Here is a 20,941-nt window from a genome sequence, read left to right as displayed (position 1 = left end):
CTCCAGTGCACGTCTCAGGGGTGCACTGCGCACTGAGCCCATGGTGCCTCCGCCCTCCAGACTCAGGTCTGCGAAAGATCTCCCCCAAGCGACTGCCAGTCAGGGGGGGGGCAGGCGCTTCTGTGCTTCCACTTGAAGGCATGCGCAGTGGAAGCCGGAACGGTGACCACAGTGGCTTGTCGGTCTAACCTAGAAAGAGGATCTGATTAGCTAGTGGGAGGAATCAGTGCAAGCCCATGAAACTCTAAAGAAACTGACTGGGTGGCTTAAAGAAAAGCTAGTCCTTCCCAGCCCAAAAATATAAACACAGGCTTAAAAGAGATCCGGGCTTTTGGCCCTCCTGGTTGGGGACATGCTGGCCCCACTTGCTCCCCTGCTGTGCGGGCCCGTAGCCAGTGTCTCCCAAGCCCAGGCTTTGAGCAGCACCTGGGCTGGACTGAGCTTTAATATGGGCTAAACTGTCCTGCAGAGTATCTGGACTTTTGTTTCTATACTGGGGTTATTGAAAGCGTGGACTTTTTCCTTAGCAGGACAGATGGAGATAAGACATGGAGGACCTGTAAGCAACCATCTCTTTTAACTCCAAATAAATCTTACTGTGAAACCCTAAGCTTCTGCAAGTGCAGGTCCAGTGAAATGCTCTTTATGCAACATGGCACCAGAACAACATCAGAACTGGTATCAGAACCAACATCATGAATATATGTGTTTCTCTTGTTAATACTGCCAGGAATTGCTAAGAGTCCTATAGCTTATTCATTGCTTATATAATTGAAGGTAATGTTAAACTTCATTAGAAGTTAGTGGGGAAAAACACAAAATGAACTGTCTAAATTCTATCAACAATCCCTAGATAAAAAACCCCTAATTTCCCATCATCCCTTCTTTTGCAAACAATAAAATATAGACCAGGCCCTGGTTGGCTCAGTGGTAGAGCGTCGGCCTGGCGTGCAGAGGTCCTGGGTTCGATTCCCGGCCAGGGCACACAGGAGAAGCGCCCATCTGCTTCTCCACCCCTCCCCCTCTCCTTCCTCTCTGTCTCTCTCTTCCCCTCCCGCAGCTGAGGCTCCACTGGAGCAAAGATGGCCTGGGCGCTGGGGATGGCTCCTTGGCCACTGCCCTAGGCGCTAGAGTGGCTCTGGTCGCAACAGAGCGACGCCCCAGAGGGGCAGAGCATTGCCCCCTGGTGGGCAGAGCGTCGCCCCCTGGTGGGCATGCCGGGTGGATCCCGGTCGGGCGCATGCAGGAGTCTGTCTGTCTCTCCCCGTTTCCAGCTTCAGAAAAATACAAAAAATTATATATATATATGTATATAGACCAGAAAGGCCAAGTGACTTTTTAAATGTCACATAGCTAATAAATAGCAAATCTGGGATCAAAGCACGTTCTTACTGGTGTCCTAACTGGTCCCTTTACCACTACAATGTGATATCTCAATTTAGGCTGCTCTGGATGACTCCTGGTGTCCCTTCCTGGCTGAGATCCCCTTGGAAGTATACATCACCCCAACCCCTGAGGCTGAAAAATGACAAGACTTCAACCCTCCACCCTCCAGAAGGCAATAACAATAACAGAATAACAAAACGAAGAGTTTGTATTAGGAGAACTCATAATGGGATGATGAGAACTGAAATGATGCAAACAAAACTACGCTGACCCTGATGAACCCGAACCGCACACGAGCCAGACTCCACGCTGGACGGTTGACACGCATCGTCCCGTCTCATTCTCACATGCATCCTGTGGGAGCTGGTGCAGTGGTCCCTGTCTGCAGATGCTCCAGAGCAGCTGGCTGCCGGCTCCCCACCCCAGCCCAAGGTTAGGAAGGCCTGGTGCAAGCGCAGACGACCTGAGCAGTGGGCTGCACTTGACCACGCTCGCCCAGGGCCAGTGCAAAGCACACCCGAGCAAAGCCAACAGTGGAGCCCCAACCCCAGCCCTGGGTCCCCTTTCCTCCCAGGCCTGCCTGGTCCCAGTGCCCTCAGCAGCTGAAGATCTCAGCAGCCACGGGAAGGCTTCTCGCCCTTTCCTTCTGGTCTCCTTCTGAAAACCTGGTTTCAAGTTACAGGCCATGCCTGTGTAAAAGATCAGAAGAAACGCCTGCAGGAGCCCCAGGCCTGACACTGGGGGCTCAGGGAGGAGTCTAAGTGTTCCTCTTTTTGTCTCACCTGCTGGGAGCAAATGCCACCTTGGGACTACTTCCCGCTGTTCTGTTCTGCGATGTAAATACACCCATGCTTTGCTGGTATTTTGAAGCAGTTTCTGACTGATGTCTCTGTAAAGGGCTGAACTTGGTGAGGCCGGGCAAGGTGGCTGTCCAACAAGCTCAGTTCTAGGTCATTTGAGAGGTTTTCAAGAATTAGGCCTCCGACACACTGTCGGACCCTGCGAATCTCTCTGGGGGTTATCCTCTGCAGACATAGTTGCCTCCCCCACCCACTCCCACCCCACCTCCTATTCTCCCGGCCAGATCTCTCCCCATCAGTATTTGCTGCAGGATACTCCACACAGACTCTGGACGAGGCATTTTCACAAGCTGTCGATGAAATAGGCATTTTTATTACCATTGGAGACCCAGGTCTCCCAGCTCGGAGGCAGCTAAGCCCAGGTGAGAATCAAGGCCTGCCTGCCTGCTAGCTCCCAGCCCTCTCCACCCCGAGACACCCGCATCCTCAGGAACCAATCGGAGGTCGCCTGCTATTTCAGCTGCTTACTTTTTGTCTAATCTCCCTTCCTTCACACAGAGCTCTGGAGAGAGCCCTGTGGCTGTGCCTGGACACCCTGCCCCCTCAGTGCCTAGGCCAGAGCCTGGCACCAACGAAGCTCTCTATACACAAAAGATGAATAAATACTGGCTGGCTTTCAGGAAAAATAACTCAAGAGAACGGCTCAGGCCAACAACCATCCGTCTTCCAAAAGGATCCATATGTGTTCCCCTCCGCCCGCCCAGGCACTCGGATCAATGGGAAAACCCGGGCCAGGAGACCAAAGACGCTGCTTCATCACAAGTGACCCGAGTTCCCGCCATCCCCTGCGCAGTGTGGCTCTAGTCATGGCTGCTTTTTAAGCTGCAAAGCAGTCCGTGCACATTAGTTATTGGCAGGGTCTCTAACTCTGCCATTGCCAAGTTGACAAGCAAAAGAAGAACTAAGAATGTCCATCCAGAGAGGTGACAAGTTGAGCCCCCAAAGAGATGGACTCAGAAACAAGTGGCAGCCACATTCAGGAACCTACAGCAAAGGCCGCGAGGCAGTGAGCTGTGAGTGGAAGGTTCCAGAATGGCGGTTCAAATCCAGGTACGCTGGCCCCTCAGCTCAGCTCCCCCTTCCCTCCGAGCCTGCAGCACCAACACTGTTACCCTACACCGTCCTGCTTCTGAGGAGTCTTCTGGCCAGCTCAGAACCCACGGAATGTGTTTGATTTTGCCTTTGGTTGGGGTCTTGGTTGTAGTCTGGTAGGTGAGGCTTCCTTCCAGCAGCATGTTCCTTGTTGCCAATTAACCATGTCCTTCTGGCTCTCCATCCCAGATTTTCCAAGGGTCCGGGAGCCGGGGGCGGCATTCTCGCAAGCCGTGAGTCCCACCACCCTCGGGGAGGTTGCCCAGGTGCTGAGAACCCTCGAGCGAAGATGCTGCTTTTCTAAATGACACAAAGCTTTCTTGGCCCCTGGGTCACTGCTCACTCTGTCTGCGAGTGTCTCGAGTGATCCAGACTTACATCTAGGGGCTTACGGACCCAGACCACACTGTTTCAGAAGGAGCAGGGTCTAGCCACCATCCAAGAGGAACTGAAAACAGAGATGTGGAGGCGGAGTCTCAGCAGCCCAGCGGGACCCAGGTGCCAAGCCTGCCCTGCCCAACCTGCAGAAACAGGGCACAATCTACTGGGTACAGGAAGGAGACTGCTTGAAAGGGGATCAGAAAAAGTTAAAGGGGGTGTCCATCTGCTTCTACAAACTCTTGGACAGACTTTCACGGACGTAGGGGAAGCAGCCAGGACATGGAGGGAACAGAAGAACCTGGGAAGTGGTTTGCCAAAAACAATGAAAACCGAACTGGGTCAAGTCTGCGATCTAACTCTTCCCAGTTTACAGGAAAAGAGCGGGATGAGGAGAGACAGCACCAGAGTGCGATCGTCCTCTCTGAACGCAGGAAGTTCCAGGGACACGCCGCTCAGCCTCCTCAGCAGACAAGTGGCGAAGGACACAAGGAAGATTAAGAGGGATTTGAGAGGTTTGTCAACCAAATGTAATTTGTAGTCTTTGTTTGGATCTGACTCAAACCAACCAACAGAAAAAGAAAAAAAAAAAGACATTTATGAGACAATCAAGGAAATTTGAACACTACTTAGATATTTAAGAAGAAAAAGGAATTATTGTTGACCTTTGTAGGTTTGATGTCAGTACTGTGGCTACCTTTTTAAAAGAAACTTTGTCTCCGAGAGGTACGTTTTAAAGTCGTTAAGGATGAAATGATATCGTGCCTGGGACGGACGACGTCCCCGTGGCAAGGGGAAAGAAGAAACGAGACGGGTCTATACCGATCGTACTGAAGCTGGGTGGTAGGTAGGAAAGTGTTCCTTACGTGCTCTCTCTGCTTTTGTCTGGGTTCCAAGTTTACCAGGAAAAAAAAGGCGGGGCGGGGGGAGGGAGAAGTTCCTCGTCTTTAATTATGGCTCCAGTACTGTCTCTCTGAGAAGCTCTGGACAACCTTTACCTCGCTGAACCTCAGTTTCCTCATTTGAATCCTCCATGGGTTCAAATCGTGGCTTGGCCCCATGATTCTGCAGGAGCTTCAGTGAGTTCCCTAAGCCGCCCGTGCTTTTGGGGTGTCAGTATATAACAGGAACCACCATAGTTCTAGCTCGTAGGGTTGCGGGGAGGATGAAATGTGCCCGTTCATGTCAAGGTCCTGGGGCATAGCCCTCTATAATGTTTGCTGTTATTATCACTGCCGTTGTTGTGACCTGGTTTGTTGTTCTTTATTCTGAGGAGGAGGTGGAGGAGAACGTGGTCCATCTCTCTCAGAACACCGGAGCTCCAACGGTTCCCAACTCTCCCCCATTGCACACCGCCCGTTCCATGCTTCCTCCCAACGGCCAGACCTACGTCTGGGAAACACCATCATTCTCCTGCTCTGGGCAGTGACATCGATGTCCCCTCTCGGGGCCTTGCCCTCTTCCGGGCCCCTGTGCCTTGTTCCCCTGGGGCCGGTTCCCAGGCCCACCTCTCTCATCCCTCTTCCTGGAGGGAACAGTGTTGGAAGGAGACACTCCCTTCCCTGTCCCCTCTCTCCCCCTCCCCATGAGGCCACCTCTTTCAATGCCCAGAAGGACCCTCTGTAAATCAGGAAATGGTGGGTGGAGTGAAGGGAAGTTAGAAAGAACTCCAGACTTATGAATGCATAATGCTGAACTTTCTGGAAATGGACGGGCCCAGTGCCAGTCCTCACTAGGGTTCCTAGATTATATTTTTCTTACAAAAGGGCCATTAAGAAGGCTCCACAGCTCCCGTGTGACAGGTTTAGAGCCATAAAGCTGCATGCCATCATAGGGACCAGGAGATGAATAGGTTTCCTAGCCATGTCCTCATTCTCATGGGCACTGGGACCCTGGAAAGAGGCCTGTGGGAGACAGGGGGACACTGCGGAGCTGTGGTGTTTCCCAGCTGCTCCTCAGAAGGGGCCTGAGACTGCCCGAGGCACCAGATGACAGCCCCTCCCAAAAGCCTGGGGTGCCTTGAATTGTCATTATACCCCCTTCTTTACTTCGAGAGGTGCACAGGTCACCGGGCCTGCCTGGCCCAACAGGACAACCTGGCAGAGCTGCACCAGCACCCTGACCTCGCTTTCTCTGCACTTGCTTTGGAGCTCAGTTCTTTCTCCGGACACAAGCGGCCGCGTGGCAGAGCTAGGAGAGTGCAGACTGGCTGTCGGGAGAGCAGGACTCCCGTCCGACCTTGGCTCGCGTCTAACTCACTGGAGTCCACGTGCCCTGCTCTACAAGATGAAGACACCAAAGTTAAGGTCGGAAAGTCTATGGTTCTGCTGCTTGCTATAGGAAGCGTGTTCCGATCCTGTCCACCGAGGCTCAGCCCAAGGCTTGACTGGATCCCACATTCTTTCCCTTGGCACAGACATCGACATTCAAAGAGACCACCAGCTCTAGTCCTCTCTCCCCCCTCCCCCTACCTTTTGAGACTGGTAGCTCTGAAGGACACATGTTTGCATGCTATTTGCATATATTCAAATATAAATGCAATTACTTGCATGAACATATAAAAGACATTACAAATAACCACACAATCGCTAACAGTTGGTTACAGCTCAACACTCCAGAGCCCTGAACTGGGACCAGCGAACATCTCACTAAGCAGACTGAGGTTCTCCTAAACTTTTGGAGTAAAGAAAGAAAATATTAGAACCTCAATTCACATTCATTTTTGTCATATCCTTTAACTTTTCTATTTCTTATGGAGGCTTTATACTCTTCAAGCTATATTAGCATAACCAGATACGTATGTAGTTTATAAACATGCATATAATGGGGGTCAGGGTACAAAAAGATTTTGTAGATAAGGTACATGATCAAAAAAATTTGGACTTATCATCACTCCAGACCATCTCCCAAAGCTGGAGACAGTTACAAAGGTTTTGGTCTGATCACAGCCAAGTGACCAGGGAGGGTTCCAGGTAACCCTCCCCCGAGGCCGCTCTGGCCAACAGGACACCAGCGCTCACTAGGCCCCTGTCACACACGCAACTCTTTTGGGACCTCACGGTCACTTTCTTCATCCCAGAGACCTCCTCTTGCTGTGAGCTCCCACCCGCGAGGCTCCTTCTGGCCAGTAGGGTGTTGGTCTCCACTCAGAGAACCCCCTTTTTTTCCCAGAATAGTTGATCTGGGTCCTCAAGGCTTCTTTTATTTCAGGGGCATACATTCCATTCAAGGGTGAGGAGGGATGTATAAAAGAAAGCGTTGGTCCTTTCTAGATCTCATTCTGGGATTCACTTACTAAGTCGTTTGTTATTGAACAGAGAAAATATTATCGTGGTCTTTAAATAGATGATAAATAGATAGGATCAAAAGATAGATGGATGGATAGATGTCAGATAGATGATAGATAGATAGATATGAAAATAAAGGAAAACAAATCAGCTTTCTGGAGAACTGTCAATGACACAGCAACCTAAACGACTCCTTAGGTGGGAGGGTCCCCAAAGACACAGGCTGCTAAATGGGAAAAAGCTACGTGGAAAGTAAGTCATTGTCTCTCCGGCGCATTGAAGGGCAGCCTAGCGCCCCTGGGTGAGCCAGCTGGGCTGGGGACATGGCTTCCACCACAGCACAGCGGACAGGAAGCTCGGGCGCTGGGCTACTCACCCACACACTGGTTGCCTTCATCCATCTGGAACCCAAAGCGGCAGATGAGAGGCCTCGAAATCGTGGGGTAGTTCGGAGCCGAGAGCGGCGGGGCAGCTGCCGGGTATGGACCTGAGTAGGAGTTCGAGTAGGGGTTCGAGTAGGGCCCTCGATACACCGGGTTCGTCCGGGGGATGCACAGATACCCGCCGTTTTGGTTAACGCACATCATGTCTCCTCGGCAGGCCTCAGGGATGGTCCGGCACTCATCGACATCTGGAAGGCCACAGAAGGACAAGCATGAGTGGCCCCCTCGCCACACTGTGCGTGGGGCTGATTTCAGCAGAGCTCTGTGCCAAGAGAGCCATGAAGGACGCCCAAAACACGCTTCACCAGCACCTGTCCCCGAACAGAGCCAGGCTCATCGCCGGCAGGGGCTCCCAGAGGGCAGCTGAGTGGAATCAAATTGACCAGGGTCACCCGAACATTAGCCGTCACATACGACCAGCACAGTCTTGGCCTCATCCACAAAGACTGGTATTATCGCGTGCTTAATACTTTTATTTTTAACAAATGAACCCACATTTGAAACTCAAGTAAATGTACTTTTTAAAATTGTACATGACTAGAACAAATTAAAACACTATCAACTAGCATAAATGGAAGGTAACAGTAAAAATAACATATAACTATTAAAATAAATATGGCATTTCAGATACCCTTGTGTGCCCATAGGATACTCGGAAAACACTAGAATAGACTTCAGAATTGTTCCCATTTCTACCCCAAATAACAGCTGGGCAGGGGAGAAAGAGTCCCTGGCTTCACGGAGGACGAGGCTTGGCCGAGAGCTACAACAGTTACTTAAGAAAGTGGAGCCTCACTTGAACATCAGCTCACACCGTGCCAGCCAACAGCGCTCGTTTTCAGCCAGGCTGGTGCTCTGCGGGCTGTGTCTGGAAGGGGAGGCAGGTGCACTAGACTAGAGAACCGGCCTGTTGCGTGGCGCAGGGGAGGCCTGAACTCTGGCTCTGGCGTGGGCAGCGGACCTGCCCTGCAGGCGGGGCCCTCTACCAGCCTGGGAGCCACTCCACGTGGGCCCGGGGGCCAGGGCAGAGAGCGCTGAATCCCGACAGCTCACGCAGCCGTCCCACCTGAGGAACTCCTGCCAGCTCCCACCTCGGGAAAGGGAGAGTTGGAACCCTGAATGCCCGTTCAGGAGCTGGCAGTCTGAAATCATCCAGATGCCCGGCAGGCTGGAAGAGATGGCCGCTGCCCCTCTCTGCGTCCCCTGGCACACCCTCACCCCCTCCACTTTAAGTCAAAGTGCAAGCCTAGCTTCTCCACGGCCGGGTTTTATTCCTCACCGCTTGTTATTTTTTGAAAACATCTACCTCTCCTCTGGTTCTCTGAGCTGATGTGAGCTCAAGAAAGACATATATATGATTTGGCCTAAATCAAATATAATTAAAAAGCTAAATATATACCTGAGGTGGGGGGCAATGGTGTTTTCTCATTCTCTTTATATGTCCCGTGCTCCATCCACAACACGCCACTCTATACTGCACCCTGAATGTTCTTCTTTCGACCCCTGTTCCCGCCACCTTGGAATGCCACGTCTCAGGATCCTGTTCATTCTTCTCATATGTAATCTCATATACATACACATACATAATTGGATATATACTGAATTCGATATATCTAGATAGACAGACGGATACATAGATCCAACTCAAATGTGACCTCCAGGAAGGCTTTCTTTATTGACCCCAGACAGAAGGTATCACTCTCCTCCTTTTTCAGGGTCCACTGCTACCACCTCAACTTGGTGATCGCTTTATTCCACCCGGTGGAGTTCACTCCATCTAGGTGTACCTCGCCCACTAGATGGTGCGCTAGGAGAACAGCCACCACAATGTCTGTCCTAATCCTGGGAACCTACGGTTATGTTAGGTTACCAGACAAAGGGGAATTAGCCAGCAGATGGAATTAAAGTAGCTAATCAATTGACCAAGAGATGGAGGAGTTATCGGGGTGGGCCCAGTGTAATCACAGATGTCCTTAAAAGTAGAAGAGGCAGAAGGGTTGATCAGAGATGTGACTATGAAAAAATGAGAGATTCGAAGCATATAAAGCATTTAACGCACTGCTGGTTTGAAGATGGAGGAGGGGACCATGAGCTGAGGAAGAGGGAGGCAGCCAGAAACTGGAAAAGGTTCTCAGCTAACAGCCAACAAGGAAACAGGCGCCTCAGTCCTACAGCCACAAGGAACTAAATTCTGTGGGAATGTAAAGTGGTGTAGTCACTACAGAAAGCAGTAAGGAAGTTCCTCAAAAATTTAAAAATAGAGGATGTGGCTGGTTGGCTCAGTGGTAGAGTGTCAGCCTGGCATGTGGAAGTCCTGGGCTGAATTGCTGGTCAGGGCACACAGGAGAGTGACCATCTGCTTCTCTACCCCCTCCTTCTCCTCTCTTCCCCTCCTACAGCCATGGTTCGAATGAGCAAGTTGGCCCCAGGCGCTGAGGATGGCTCCATGACCTTACCTCAGGCACTAAAATAAAATAGGCTCAGTTGCCAAGCAATGGAGCAGGGGCCCCAGATGGGCAGAACATCAGCCCCAGACGGGGGTTGCTGGGTAGATCCCGGTCAGGGAACATGTGGGAGTTTCTCCACCTTCCTGCCTCTCACTTGATTAAAAAAAAATTTTTTTTTATAATAGAACTACCATATGATCTAGCAGGTCTACTTCTGGGTATATATCCAAAGGAAATAAAAACAGGATCTCAAAGGGATATCTAAACACCCACGTTCACTACAGCATTCTTCACAATAGTCGAGGTATAGAAACAACCTCTGTGGATGAATGAATAAAGATGTTGGAATATTATTCAGTCACAACGAAGAGGAAATCCCGCCGTTGGCAACCACATGAGCGGATCTTGGAGGCATCATGCTAAGTGAGATAAGTCAGACAGAGAACAACAGATACTGTATAAGCTCACTTCTACACGGAATCTAAAAAAGCCAAACATAAAACAAGGAAGCAGAATGGTGGCTGCCAGGGGCTGGGGGCTGGAGGAGATAGGGCGAGGCTGGGGGCTGGAGGAGATAGGGCGAGGCTGGGGGCTGGAGGAGATAGGGCGAGGCTGGGGGCTGGAGGAGATAGGGCGAGGCTGGGGGCTGGAGGAGATAGGGCGAGGCTGGGGGCTGGAGGGGATAGGGCGAGGCTGGGGGCTGGAGGGGATAGGGCGAGGCTGGGGGCTGGAGGAGATAGGGCGAGGCTGGGGGCTGGAGGAGATAGGGCGAGGCTGGGGGCTGGAGGAGATAGGGCGAGGCTGGGGGCTGGAGGAGATAGGGCGAGGCTGGGGGCTGGAGGAGATAGGGCGAGGCTGGTAGAAAGGCACCCACTTTCAGTTACAGCCGAGTGAGTCTGGGGACCTAACGCACGGCACTGTCAGTATAGTTATCAATCCTGTACCATATACTTGACACCTGCTAAGAGAGTAGGTCATAAATGTTCTCACCACAAAAAAAGTGGGAGTGATGTGATGGAGGTGTTGGCAAATGTTACAGTGGTCATCGTACTGCAAGTCTTAAGTATCTCAAATCAATATGGCGGACACTTTAAACTTACAAAATGTTATGTTGATTATATCTCAATTCAAAAAAAAGAAAGACTCAATTCTGCTAACAACATACATGAGCAAAAACATGGATTCTCGCTTAGTGCAGGGGTAGTCAACCTTTTTATACCTACCGCCCACTTTTGTATCTCTGTTAGTAGTAAAATTTTTTTTTTTTTTTTTTTTGCGTTTTTCTGAAGCTGGAAACAGGGAGAGACAGTCAGACAGACTCCCGCATGCGCCCGACCGGGATCCACCCGGCACGCCCACCAGGGGCGAAGCTCTGCCCACCAGGGGGCGATGCTCTGCCCACCAGGGGGCGATGCTCTGCCCATCCTGGGCGTCGCCATGTTGCGACCAGAGCCACTCTAGCGCCTGGGGCAGAGGCCACAGAGCCATCCCCAGTGCCCGGGCCATCTTTGCTCCAGTGGAGCCTTGGCTGCGGGAGGGGAAGAGAGAGACAGAGAGGAAAGCGCGGCGGAGGGGTGGAGAAGCAAATGGGCGCTTCTCCTGTGTGCCCTGGCCGGGAATCGAACCCGGGTCCTCCGCACGCTAGGCTGACGCTCTACCGCTGAGCCAACCGGCCAGGGCCAGTAGTAAAATTTTTTAACCACCCACCGGTTCCACAGTAATGGTGACTTATAAAGTAGGGAAGTAACTGTACTTTATAAAATTTATAAAGCAGAGTTACAGCAAGTTAAAGCATATAATAATAATTACTTACCAAGTACTTTATGTCAGATTTTTGCTAAGTTTGGCAGAATAAATCTTTATAAAACAACTTACCACAGTTAAATCTATCTTTTTATTTATACTTTGGTTGCTCCGCTACCGCCCACCATGAAAGCTGGAGCGCCCCCTAGTGGGCGGTTGGGACCAGGTTGACTGCCACTGGCCTAGAGCCTCCAGAAAGGAACGAAATCTTGCCGGGACTTTGACCTTAGCCTGGTAGACCTCCACTGAACTTCTGACCTCCAGACCAGTGAGATAATAAAAAGCCACTAGGTTGGTGGCACTTGATTATGGCAGCCACAGGAAAGCAGTAGAGCTAGAGAGGTCCTTGTGGATAGATAGGGCTCAAGTCTTACTCATCCTTGCCCCCTGGTTAAGGTGATGGGCACAGAGGTGATGGATAAAAAGATGTCATTAAGTTCAACCATTCCATGGCACTGTTTTCTCCCACGGCAAGGTTAATACAGATTTGACAATATTGAACGACAGCGAAGGAAGAAACAACCCTGCAACTGGGCTGTCACCGAGCGTCCCCACCCAGCGAAGGATCTTCAGGGGCCTCTTACCTATACACTGTCCTGACTGGCGGTCCAGGTCGAACCCGTTAGTGCATTGCTGCTGCAGGGGAGGAGAGGAAAGGAGGAGACGAGGTCATTTTACTTGCTTATATTTGTTTAATTATAAAAGCATTGTAATGCATCACAGAAAGTTCAGGAAATAAAGAAGAAAAAAAGCATCCATAACACTAACACCTGTATTATAACATCTATGTGTCCTTTTTTTTTTGTACAATAATTTTACACCTGGCATTACTTTTGAAGCACCAGCACCATTTTATCAGATGGTTACAGGGCTTTTTCATGCTCTAGTTACGACAGTGATGGGCAATCTTTTGAGCTTGGTGTGTCAAAATTCGCCAAAAAACTGAACATAACTCAAGTGGTGTGTCAGTTCAAGAAAAAAACCATAATTTCACGATATTTATAGTTTAAATAACAAAAATGTATAACTGTAATATATAACTGTATTTAATAAAACAAAACCTAATTATTTAACTTACCTGATTACTGACTTCTTTGTTCATCTGTCAGTCGGTTTCTTTTGTTGGTCTTGATATTATTTAACTTGTGTGGGGTGCCGTGAACTAAGATAAGTGAGGGGGAGGGGGAATTCTTTAACTAACCTGCCTATTAGTGACTTTTTGTTGCTGAATTTCATTGGCTAAATCTTCAATTGAAGGTTGGTATTTTGTACACTTCAAGCCCAAGCAAGTGCTACTAACTTCATCTGTCAATCTGTTTCTTTTGTTGGTTTTGATATTATTTAACACTGAGAATAAGGTCTCACAAAAGTACATAGAGGGAAAAATTGTGAGTAAAGCCATTGCTATATTTTTCAGGGTGCTAAAAGTGTCTGGTAATCGGTTCCAGGCACTCCAAATTTCCTGTTCGTAGTGGCACTCCTCTTGATTCTCCAAGCAGCACCTTTCCAGATTCTCAAGCTTTGACCTCAAGTCGACAATCACCTGAGCCCAGATGCTGTCTTGAAATTCTGCAAGTTGCATCTTATGTAAATTAAGATGGCTGCCGCTATTTCTAATGGTGGGAAATGGCACCCATAGCACAGGCCCTCGCCTCTCCCATCCTCCCCCTCACTTATCTCAGTATGATGGTCTATTAGAAATCCATGACACCCCAAAACAGTAGATTGGATGATGGTTGCTGAGGTTATGTGGTTGCTGGTAACGGGGATCACAGGGCCCCCAGAGATGGGTCCCCCGCGGCATTCCCCTGCTCCCTGCTCCGCCGGCTGGAAGTGAGGTCAAAGATCCCCTAACGGCCTAACTGCCGGAGTTCTGTTGTTTTGGCCTACAGACCTCCGGAACAGAGTGTCTACACTACAGCAAATGTTTTATCCTCAGCTACCGCACCTGGCCGTGCAGGAGCTGAGGATGAAATGTCCCTCTCGGCATGCGGCCCCATACTTCTCTGGTATGTGGCCGCATGCGGCCGCATGTCATTGAAAATGGCTACACGTGTCAGTGTTGACATGAGTGTCATAGGTTCGCCATCCCGGGGTTACGAGGTGCAGTCGTGTTCACACCTGATCTCACTGATAAGGCATGTCCTTGCTCAGCCCTTTCTGGGAATGGACAGGACTACTTTTAGGGGCAATCACTCTCTTTGGGTGCTATTTAACCTTACCTTCTCAGTACCCAGTATGAGGTCTTTGAACCCTATAAAACCCTCTACCTAATTCTGAGGTCTATACTTAAAATAGAAGCTATTCATTTAGGTGCAGTGAGTTTCCTAAGAGAAGAATTGGGGAAATTCCTCCATTTCAACCTCGGCAAGACAATTACACAAAGACCCTTCCAGATGTAGATCTCCAACAGTCCCTGAGGGCTGTAGGCTTCATGTACAACCCGCAGTGCAAGTTGATGTGCTTAGGAAAACGTCATGGGCGTCGGCAGTCAGGGGCCTTTAGGAAAGGCCTTGGGCCTCCTGTTTTATAGGAGTAAGGCTTCTGTTCCGTCCCGCTGAGCTGTGGGTTGGCTTGTGGAGACAAGGATTGAGCCTGAACTCCTGGGAGCAGGTTCAGGAGTCTCAGAGCCTCGGAGCAGAAGAAGCAGAGCAGATGAGCCAGGAGGTTGTGCCCTGAAGCTCAGGAGACGAGGAGGGCTGGGTTCCAGCCCTTCTTGCCAATGAATGCCACGTGCAGGCTTGCAGGGGCACCACTGCCCAGAAGCACTAGAGCACATTTGATTTAACATTTAAGAGAAGTCAGGACACCCCCCCAAAGGGACACAAATGAGGAAGTATGATCTGATTATAAGAACCTTGGATTGAGCCTGACCAGGCGGTGGCGCAGTGGATAGAGCACTGGACTGGGATGCAGAGGACCCAGGTTCGAGACCCCGAGGTCACCAGCTTGAGCGCGGGCTCATCTGGTTTGAGCAAAAGCTCACCAGCTTGAGCCCAAGGTCGCTGGCTCGAGCAAGGGGTTACTCGGTCTGCTGAAGGCCTGCAGTCAAGGCACATATGAGAAAGCAATCAATGAACAACTAATGTCAAGGTCGCAACAAAGAACTGATGCTTCTCATTTCTCTCTCTTCCTGTCTGTCCCTGTCCCTCTCTGTCTGTCCCTGTCTCTGTCACACACACACACACACAAAAAAAAAAAAAAGCAAGAAAAAGAAAAGAATCTTGGATGAGGTCTCAGCCCTGCCACTTGTGAATGGTATCACCTGGGTCAAGCTGCAACCTTCCTGACCCCCAACTTTAATCTCTACATAAGGAAGAACTCGATTTAGGTACACTGCCAAGCTGCCCTCACCAGTCCTAAGCTTCTAAAACGCGTGCCTCGGCAAACTGACTTTTAACACACTTATTGAGAATTAACAAAATTAAAACCTCACCTGTGCATTCCCAGGACTCGGAATACAGAAAGCCAGAATGGTGACAGTGAGGATCCTGCAGAGAGAGAAAGTCGGTATGAGTGTCCAGGAGACTTCCAGATCCCGGTCTGGGGTGGACACAGAGCTCATGCTGTGGGCATTTACAATGGCCATGTCACCTTGTACTTCCCATGGTGGGAGGGGGACTCTGGAGAAACCAAGGGAGACCCCACATGCCCCAAGCATCCCATACAGAACTGGCTCTCTGCTGCTGGTTTCCTAGGTTGGGATAACGTGTTAGATGGCATTTTTTAAATAAAGGGGTTTGCTACTTCAAAGAACACATCTGGTATTAACAAGGTATTGGCCAGTCGCTCTAATCTCACTCCCTACACGGGGAGATGGGTCAGGGTTTCAAACACCTTGATTCTGACATGATAACAGACTGAAGGAGCCATTATGCCCTCACACAATGAAAGGAAAGCAAAATACAAATGTGAAGTACTTGGGTTCCATGAAAGGAAGGTGTCAGGGGCAAGTCACCTAATCCCTAAGCATGCATCACGCTGGCTGCGGGGGTAAGGGGACCAGGGAACCTGGGCCACAGGAGAAGAAGCACAGCCGGAAGACTTAGGGGGAGTTGTGACATCAAGGGTCAGGCCGGCTGTGACATGCACAAGCCACCCAACCTCTCTGAGCCCGAGATTCTTGTCCTTCAACACCACAAGCTTCTTTCCAATAAAATCACAGCTGCCAACATGCTTTAAAGATACAGTATCAATACTGCCTTACACCCACCAGGACAGCTATAACCAAAAAAAAGCCAAAAACAACAACTGCTAATGAGGATGTGGAAAAATCAAAACCCTTGAGCTCTGTTGGAGTGAATGTAAAATGGTGCAGCCATGGTGGGAAACAGAAAAATAATTACCATATGATCCAGCAATTCCACTTCTGGGCATATATACCCAAAAGAATTAAAAACAGGGTCTCCAAAGAAGTATTTGTTCACCCCCTGTTCATAGCGGCATTATTCACAATTGCCAAAAGGTGGAAGCAACCTTTCATTCATCTATGGATGAACAGATACACAAAATGTGGAATCTACATACAATGAAATATTACTCGGTCTTAAGAAGGAATGAAATTCTGACATATGCTATAGATTGGATGAGCCCTAAAGACATCATGCTAAGTGAAATAAGCCAGTCACAAAAAGATAAATACTGTATGATTTCACTTATATGAGGTGCCCATAGCAATCAAAATCATAGAGACAGAAAGGAGCGTGGTGGTTGCCGGGGGTGGAGGAAGGAGAGAATGGGGAGTTGTTCGATGGGAACAGTGTTTCAGATGTGCCGGATGGAGAGTTCTGGAGGTTGGTTGCAAAACGATGTGAATGTACTTAACACTACTGAACTGTACACATAAAAATGGCTAAGATAGTAAAAAAACAAACAAAAATCTATGCAAATATAGAGCTTTATTTGGTGCTATTATTATTCAATTTAACAGGGATTTATCTGAGCAGCTATTAGCTGCAGGTGTGGACCCTAGGCAGAAGAACTACAAAATTAGGACCCAAACACTGCCCTAGGTAGCTGGTTGGAGAGCCACATGAATCAATAATGTCTATACATTTTGGAGACTGACAGAAATACCCACTGAGTGTTATGAGAGCCAGGCTCTGAGTTAGGAAAAGGAACATCAGGGAAGGCTTCCTGGAGGAGGTGATCTTGACAGCTTCTTCAGCACAGCAGTGGGACCTGGGACCTGGTTGGATTCAGTGCCCTGCTCCTATTCATATACACCTCTACTTTATAATCCTTCCCTTCATAAAAAGTGTTCAATAATACAAGGTTCATCTGAATCAACAGTTTTGGATACTTGGGAAGGGGAGACAAAATTAAGGTGACATCCAGAGAAACAGAAACCGGATGTGACACTAGAAGATGCAAGCCCAATTCCTTCATCTAGTCTGAAATCCAAAAAATAAAGACCCTGAGCATCCACAAGTTTTCATTTCATCCAAGTGACCGCATGAGCCAGGTTCTAAAAACGCTGGAGACAGCTCTGACCTTATAAAGTGCAGAGCCAAATCCCAGGGCTTTTTGATATTTGCGACAGCCAGATTTATATCTGGAAGGAATGAAAGAACAATAACAAATTTATTTTCCAGGCTGTATATTATGAATTTCAATGTTTTCCTGTTTCTTCACATGAAGTTTCCTTTCAGTTGGTTATAAAACCCTGTCTCGTTTATGTTGGAGACAGAACGGGTTGCCTGAATGCAGTGGACTTCAAGAGCTAGTGGAAAAGGCATGCTAACCCCGTTTCTCCTCCTGCTCCCAACACCCTGTTCCTCTGGCTCCAGGGCAGTCCCAAAGCCGGTCTCCCCTGAGAGGTCCAGCCTCCAGCCCCGCCTTCAGAAAGAGCCATGGCTGGGTCCTCAGGGGCCAGGTAAGCTCCAGACTGATTGAGAGGGGTTTCCAAAAAAATAGCACCTAAAGCATGCTGCTTTTATATGTCACAAACAGTTGCACCTTGTGATGAACAACTCTAGAAAATGACAAAAATAAATTAACTATAGGAATATTGGGGATATCTCTAATGCGCATCACTGGTCCCTGGAACTTTGGAAAACTGGTGGGTCCACCCACTTTGTGCACCATCTGAAACTGTGAGAAAACCCAGAGAGACCAACAGAGTGCCAGGGCAGTATGTCCCTAATCCAGGATGACATTATTACAGCTTCGTTTTTTGCATATGCATGTGAATACAAACACACGCGTGCACACACACACACACAATCTGTCTAAAGCAGCTACATTTTCAAGAGTTTGCTCAATAAAGACTATGCAGACATAAGCTAGATAGAGTTCTTTAAAGTTTAAGGATTCCTTGACTGGAATTGCAATTTTCGTGAAGAATAGCCCAATGTTTGCTTACATGCAGTCCTGTCTGCGGTCCCCACTTTTCATTAGCATGAGCCTCTGGGTCGCATGCCCTTCCTGAATGCCACATAGAGGGCGATTTGGCCCCAGGATGTGCAGTTTGCCCCTCCGCTTGTCCAACAGCCCATGCCGCAAAATAATTGCCAGTGACCCATAATCGGTCTCCTGAATTTAAAAAATACATAAATTTCTGGAAAAACAGCACACTGATTTTTCTGCCCTTTCCAAAAAAGAAAGAGGAATCAAGCTCTGAGGTTTTTGCAGACCTCTCGCGGATGCTGACTCTGAAACTGTATTATAATACCCACTCCCAAAAGAAGATGAAAATCACAGAGGCGCAGCTTTTTATAATTAACAATATCATTGCATCACTAGCTAATGCCTTTTCCAATATCCTGACACCGCCTAAGTCAGTCCATAGCCATTTTCCACCCATCAGGTTTTCAGGAAGGTTTCCAGACCCTGGAGGAGACAGTCCGGAGGGGAGAACCTACCTTTTAAATCCTGGCATGTCCAAGATGCGTTGAGCCGGAGAAGCAAAAAGGGGGAAGAAAAAGAGCTCGCAGTGCGGGACCCTCGGAGCAGTTCCTGAACTTCGGCCTCTTCTGGGCCCGCGGGGCTCGCTGATATTTTATTCCGGGGGGGGGGGGGGGGGCAGCGAGTCGTGGAGAGGACAAGGGGAGAGCCTGGGTCCTCCGAGCCACTGGAGAGCCGACAGTGAAAGCACCTGGTTTTGCTTAGCCCTCTTCAGTAATTCAGCATTAAACCAATTGGAGGAGGAATGTTAAAAATGAACACTTCATTTTCTAAGTATGTTAAACAATGCAAATGGGGCCTCAGTCTGGACACAGCTGGTTCAGATTACAGCGCTCACAACAATCTTGGGGCGTCTGCCAGGACCCAGTGCTCAGCGCTGGGAGGAGAGCCCTTTCCCCGGGGCGAGCAGCCGCACTCGGGCTCCCAGCATCTCCGCTGGAGGCGATTGGCGGGCAAGTGCGGAGAGCGGGAGGCGGGGGGCTGGGAGGGCCTCTTGACCCTTTACTTCCCACCCAGGGAGGATATCCCCGGGCTGGGCGGTCGTGGCCGAGGCGGGGGAGGGGATCCAGCACCCCAGCACCCTCTGGCTTGGGGACACGCCTGAAAACACGCCTTCCCAATAACTTGAACTCATGGCCAACACCGCGACAGGGACTAGAATCTTATGATTTATTGGGAAACCAGAACCAATGAAGCAGAGGCTTGGGGTAAGCGACAGGAACTCACGATTTTCCAGAAGGGGTGGAGGAGGACGGGATCTGGCTGCCGCTAACTCAAGACATCAGCTTGTGCAATGCAAACCTTCCCTGGGACACGCGCCCCGCCCCGCCCTCCGCGCGCGATTCCCGCGGGCACGGTCTTGCTTTCATTAAAAAGTGTCCATGTATCACATCAACACGTTGCGCAGCTTTAACTTACACAATGTTATATGTCAATTATGTTCGCACAAAGCTCGAAAAAAAATTTTTTATTAGAAAAAAAAGTGTCCCTTGACTGGAAAGTTATTTTAACAACAGAAAAGGTGATTTGAAAAGACAAAAGGACAATCAGGATGATATCCTAAAATCACTAGGATGAGTCTTTTATAGTCATTATATCGATGGTTTCCATCTTTTCCTTCTTTTTTAAAGCATTGGAACCCTTTTCATCAAATGAAATCTTCCCAGACACTGTTCTGTAAAAGACCAAAGTGGGCTGGCAGTAGTCCAAGCACCTCCCTCCCCGCGTGCATCCTCCCTGGGCCCCTCCACGGAGCCAGAGCGTACCTACAGCTGGGAAGGCGTGGCTGAGGTCAGTACCCCTCCCCACAACCCTGCAGTAGGAATTCTTCTCCCCATTCGGAGAGGGTAGGTAACCCCATGGTCCTACAGCGGAGACTCCAAGTCTACAGCTCAGCCTTCTCAAAGGGCGTTTTTCTGGTTAGTGAATGTAATTGTACTGAAGGGGACCGATCCCACGCTGTGCCACCCTGAAGCTGCCTTTGAGGATATTAATTTTTTTTTTTTTTTTTTTTAGGATATTAAGTTTTAAGCTGGTAATTAAGAAGACTCAGAAAGAAACTTTGACCCTCCCCCCTCCTTTGCTGCCTCACAGATTCAGAGGGAAAGACCTACTTCAGGAAGGGAGCTTACGATGTTGCCTGAGCAGCTGAATTTGAACTGAGTATGGTGTATGAGAAGGGGTCAGAGTCAGAGGGGCCTATTTACTAGATTGTTTCTGGTGGGCCAGCAAGACTTTACCAGCCACACGTTCTGCTCTTCCGCAGCTCCCTGTAAATTGCCCATTCTCACTTCAAATCTAAGGCTCCATTCCCCCCTTTTCTCCTTTGTTCAAAATACCATACACACCCAATGTCACCTCACATGAAACAGTGTTGTTTGTGATTGTGTGAATTTCCTATGTGCATGTGTTAAAATTTTGATTTTCTACTGTTAATCTGTCTCTGTGAATTTGATTACTAGCCCAGCTAGAAGAATTTAGAAGGTGGGGGAGAAGTATTACTTTTTTTTAGCCCCCACAGTACTCTAAAACTACATTTAACAATGACAGATTGTTGATAGTTGTCTAAGTTGAGTGTCTATTTATCCCATTTACTTTGTATGTGTTGGAAATTTCCCATCATAAAATTTTTTTAAAATACATTATATTTATGAGATTGTTCACTGCTCCCAAAGCTTATAATCAAACAGCCTTCACACCCATCAGTTGGGCAACAATAGAGTTAAATAAAGTGAGGTACTTCCAAAAATGGACCACCATGCAAGCAATAAAAAAAAGTGTTAGACACAAAAGAGTACATATCGGCTCTGGCTGGGTAGCTCAGTTGGTTCGAGTGTCAT

At 48.9% G+C, this 20,941-nt stretch overlaps 1 protein-coding gene across 2 annotated transcripts in view; it reads right to left on the bottom strand.

The window, feature by feature from the left end:
• The window catches only part of FBLN5 (fibulin 5), a 78,147-nt gene extending 59,031 nt beyond the window's left edge, over nucleotides 1-19,116 (bottom strand). Inside the window, exons 1-4 of one of the 2 annotated variants that reach the window (XM_066342559.1) lie at nucleotides 18,560-19,116; nucleotides 15,133-15,187; nucleotides 12,281-12,332; nucleotides 7,380-7,634 (exon numbers count right to left, since the gene is read on the bottom strand). In XM_066342559.1, coding sequence (XP_066198656.1) covers nucleotides 7,380-7,634; nucleotides 12,281-12,332; nucleotides 15,133-15,187; nucleotides 18,560-18,576 — 379 coding nt within the window. In that variant the 5' untranslated portion in view covers nucleotides 18,577-19,116. The remainder of the gene's footprint in view (nucleotides 1-7,379; nucleotides 7,635-12,280; nucleotides 12,333-15,132; nucleotides 15,188-18,559) is intronic. The other variant, XM_066342560.1, reaches the window with a different exon arrangement.
• Between the last annotated feature and the right edge of the window lie 1,825 nt (nucleotides 19,117-20,941).

This window comes from Saccopteryx leptura, chromosome 6, assembly GCF_036850995.1.
Source record: "Saccopteryx leptura isolate mSacLep1 chromosome 6, mSacLep1_pri_phased_curated, whole genome shotgun sequence".
Classification (NCBI taxonomy): domain Eukaryota; kingdom Metazoa; phylum Chordata; class Mammalia; order Chiroptera; family Emballonuridae; genus Saccopteryx; species Saccopteryx leptura.
This window is presented reverse-complemented; position numbering and strand designations above follow the sequence as displayed.